This window comes from Condylura cristata, unplaced genomic scaffold (assembly GCF_000260355.1).
Source record: "Condylura cristata isolate star-nosed mole 26May11 unplaced genomic scaffold, ConCri1.0 scaffold00032, whole genome shotgun sequence".
NCBI classification, from domain to species: Eukaryota; Metazoa; Chordata; class Mammalia; order Eulipotyphla; family Talpidae; genus Condylura; species Condylura cristata.
In genome coordinates, this window is record NW_004567133.1 from 19,841,299 (window position 1) to 19,844,633 (window position 3,335).

The 3,335-nt window shown below is 70.5% G+C and overlaps 2 protein-coding genes across 3 annotated transcripts in view; one reads left to right on the forward strand and one right to left on the reverse strand.

The window, feature by feature from the left end:
* Positions 1–863, forward strand: part of PKMYT1 (protein kinase, membrane associated tyrosine/threonine 1) — a 3,327-nt gene extending 2,464 nt beyond the window's left edge. Inside the window, exons 5-6 of the mRNA XM_012731683.1 lie at positions 451–634; positions 707–863. Of these exons, the coding sequence (XP_012587137.1) occupies positions 451–634; positions 707–818 (296 nt within the window). The 3' untranslated portion in view covers positions 819–863. The remainder of the gene's footprint in view (positions 1–450; positions 635–706) is intronic.
* Positions 864–945: 82 nt separating this feature from the next.
* On the reverse strand, positions 946–3,329 carry PAQR4 (progestin and adipoQ receptor family member IV). 2 transcript variants are annotated; one of them, XM_012731744.1, is made up of 4 exons: positions 3,147–3,237; positions 2,866–2,987; positions 2,167–2,388; positions 946–2,072 (listed from the first exon to the last, which is right to left on the reverse strand). In XM_012731744.1, exons 3-4 carry the CDS (start codon positions 2,351–2,353, stop codon positions 1,639–1,641), a joined length of 621 nt encoding a protein of 206 aa, XP_012587198.1. In that variant the 5' UTR covers positions 2,354–2,388; positions 2,866–2,987; positions 3,147–3,237; the 3' UTR covers positions 946–1,638. The 2 variants fall into 2 exon arrangements, with proteins under 2 accessions (XP_012587198.1, XP_004692222.1); XM_004692165.2 differs by lacking the exon at positions 2,866–2,987 and having other exon boundaries at positions 3,147–3,329.
* Positions 3,330–3,335: the final 6 nt, after the last annotated feature.

The window sequence follows — 3,335 nt, forward strand, 5'->3', positions numbered from 1 at the left end:
AGTAACTGGGACGGCGACAGCACTGGGTGGGTGGGGTGGACAGCTGGGCGGGCGGGCGGGATGGTGGTGCCCGGGGACGGGACCCCCTCCTGCCACCTTGGCCCCGGGAGGAGCATGGGGCTGATGGGGCAGCCCAAGATAGTGACCCTACTGTCCACCCCCCAGTAGAGGCTGCACATGCCCATGGGCCACACATTGTCCCCCTGGGGTGGGGGGCAGAGGGCCAAGGGGCCCCAGCCCTGGGAGGGGCACCTTAGCCCCTCGCCTGTGGCCAGGTGGGGACAGCTGCCGGGAGCTGTCTAGCCGCTGCCTCCACGACGCCACCGTGCGAGGGGAGCTGGCACGCGGGCCAGAGCAGCCTCCCTGGCCGCATGTCCTCGGCCAGGAGGCCCAGGCGCTGGGTGTGGGGGTGAATGCGGGGATGCTTCCTCCCACCCACTGTGTTATTAGTCCTCAGCCCCTGCCCGCGTCGGGGCGGGGCTGGGCTTGCCGCCCCCACCCATCCCCACCGTGGCCTTGGGCCTCCACAAAACCCACTTTTCTCGCCCCCTGCCAGACCCTCGCTCTCCCCGGAGGTCATCCTGGCCAGGTCTGCTGGGAGCACCTCCACGCCCCGGAGCAGGCACACCACGAGGTGAGTGGGCCCTGGAGGCGGGAGGGGGTCCCTTGCGGGTCCTGAGGGTCACCTCTCTTCCCGCCCCCGCAGGGATCCCCTGGACCTCAGTGACATTGACTCTGAGCCGCCTCGGGGCACCTTCCCCTCCTTTGAGCCTCGGAACCTCCTCAGTCTGTTTGAGGACTCACTGGGCCCAACCTGAGCCGCACCGGCCTCGGTGCTTTTAACCGCTTAGCCCCCTCCGCCTGGAGGCTGGGGTCCCCGGAACGCCAGGCCCCTCGGAGTGGCCGTCTCTAATAAAGCTGTTTGGATCTTGGGAGCACCCAAGCTTGCTTCTGTGACAACACAGCACTTCCTGCTCCTTTATTGACGTCGCCAGGGCCAGGGCCGAGGCCGAGCCCTGCTGCGGGCTCCCGCCGGCCGGACTGGAGCTGGGAGCCAGGCGCCGTGTGGAGGCTTCCTGAGCAGGCGCGGCCCGGCGGTCAGGTCCAGCAGTCAGCGCGGGCAGCACTCGCGGTGGAGGGCCTGGGCCAGGCGACTCGGCTGTCTTGGAGGTCGCCTGGAGGAAGCAGCAGCTGCTGCCCTCCTGCCTGGGCTAAGCCCCTCACGCCACAGCCTCCAGACGGGCTGGCATCTGGCGGGGCGGGGAGGTGGCAGGAAGCACGGAGCGAGGCTGGGCCAGGCGGCCAGGTGCCGCACCTGAGGGTCTGAGGAAGGGAGCTGATGGCCTTTGCTGGCAGAAGTCCAAAGGTCAGCTCAAGGAAGGACCCCAGCGTCCCTCAGCTCCAGCCGTCACAGTCGCAGAGGGTCAGCTGAGGCCCACAGGAGGGCAGACTTCCTTCCGGCCAGTCAGCGCTCTGGAGGGAGCAGGGGTAGAGGAGGCTGGCCACCGGGCGGCAGGGCTGGACAAAGGGTCCCGGCAGGGCAACCTGAGGAAGTCACACTCTTGCGGACCAGCAGCAGGAGGGACGCTTGATGGCGACGGCCGTGGGCGGGCGGGCGGTGGGCAGGGCGGCCGCGGCTCAGTCCGGGGGGCAGGCGTGGCGGGCCGCCCAGAGCAGGTCAGGCACGACGCCGGCGTGCAGCTGCAGGATGGAGCCCACGCTGAGCAGGTGCATGATCTGGTGTGAGTTGCCCCAGTAGTCGAAGCGACCAGGTCTCCAGCGCTCGGGCAGGCGGGCCACGTTCACCAGCCCCCCGAGCAGGGCCAGTGCGTCCATGCGCAGGTAGCAGGGCAGGGAGCCCGGGGCCCCAGAGCCCAGCCCCACCCCCCGGGCTCCAAACACCAGCAGGCGGGCGCCGGCCTGCCACCCGAAGGCACGCAGCCGGGCACCCGTGGAGGGGGCGGTGAGGGCCCGCCAGCCGGCCACGCCTGACAGTGCGGTGTAGCCCACCAGGGCAGCTGGGCGCAGCCAGGGCCTGCAGGCCAGGGTGCAGTGGATGATGGGCAGGGCCCCTACACAGGAAGAGAGCAGGTGGGCACGTCAGTCTGGGCCCCGGCCCTACCCCCGCTCCCGCCTTGCCACCCCCCACTCCGTCCTTCCGCTCACCCAGGGTGTTGACGAGGCAGACCCCACACATATCCAGGGCCAGAAGACGGGTGTAGACGGGGCTGCCCCCCTGGTGGCACATGAAGAGGTGGTAGAGCACAGAGCCTGCAGGGGGTGCCAGGCAGGCCACACAGTGTGTGCCCCCCAACCAGCCATCCTTGCCCAGCTGACCCCAGGGCATGGTCATCGGCAGCAGCACCAGGAAGCCCAGCAGGGCCAGCCCTGCCGGAGTGAGACAGTACGGTCGGCCTCAGCATGAGGTGGCATGCCCCAGGCTCCCTAGGCTGGAGGGGGCACGGGCCAGGGCAGGACGGTGTCCAGGCTTCCTCTGGTGCCTCTGAGGAGGCTGCCCAGGCCCAGTCGCTTGCTGGAACTCACAGTGGCTGTGGGAGTCGAGACGCCCCCCTCGCCCCGAAGGCAGAGGGGAGCCAGGCGACGCCTGCCTGCGAGCGAGGGAGGCAGGACCCAGCCTGGGCCCAGTCGGCTCAGGGCCCCTCTCCTGGCTGGGGCAGCTCAAGGGCGGGCAGGGCGGGCAGGGCTGTGTCAGCAGAGCACAGCCTGGCCAGGGAGGAGGCCGGGCAGGGAGGAGGGGCTGGCTCCGGCAGGCCGGGAAGGGGGAAGGAGAGCCACCAGGCGGAGACCCGCTGGGGCACCGCTAGGCCTGGCCTCTCCGGCCCCTGCTCGCCCAAGTCACCTCACCCCAGGGCGATTATGAATGGGTCAGACACCAGGCGCCTTCTCCCAGGGGCTCGAGGGATTAGCAGCTTCCCCACTTGCTTCCCTCCTCTCCCCCGCCGCAGAGGAAGCGGAAGCGGGCAGCGCTGTCAGGGACAATAGCAGCATTGTCACCGTGGCTCCTGGCCGTGCCAGGGTCCGGGTGACCCAGGCCGTGGGTGCTGGCGCTCCTCGGCCTTCTGGTGCCCGGCCCTGCGCGGGCGGAGCGGCGGCGGGCGGGCGTTGGGGTGCGGGGAGCGGCTCACCGTGCGTGTAGATGTTGCCCAGTTCGTTGTGCAGGTAGAAGAGGCTGCGCAGACAGCCCGAGCCGCTGCTGGCGGGCCGGTAGCCGGTCAGCACGAACTTGTTGAACTGCAGGTGTGGCGGCGAGCTGGCCCAGTCCAGGAGGCGCGGCCCGGCCAGGAACGCCATGGCCCGGCCCGGGGCGGCGCGGC

Bases quoted from the DNA above. Each gene is read 5' to 3' on its own strand.
- PAQR4 (XM_004692165.2), bottom strand. From the start codon at position 3,312: ATGGCGTTCCTGGCCGGGCCGCGCCTCCTGGACTGGGCCAGCTCGCCG. The intron at 2,389-3,146 runs GTGAGCCGCTCC...TCACTCCGGCAG, and splicing joins GGGCAACATCTACACGCACG to GGCTGGCCCTGCTGGGCTTC. The intron at 2,073-2,166 runs GTGAGCGGAAGG...CTTCCTGTGTAG, and splicing joins CTGCCTCGTCAACACCCTGG to GGGCCCTGCCCATCATCCAC.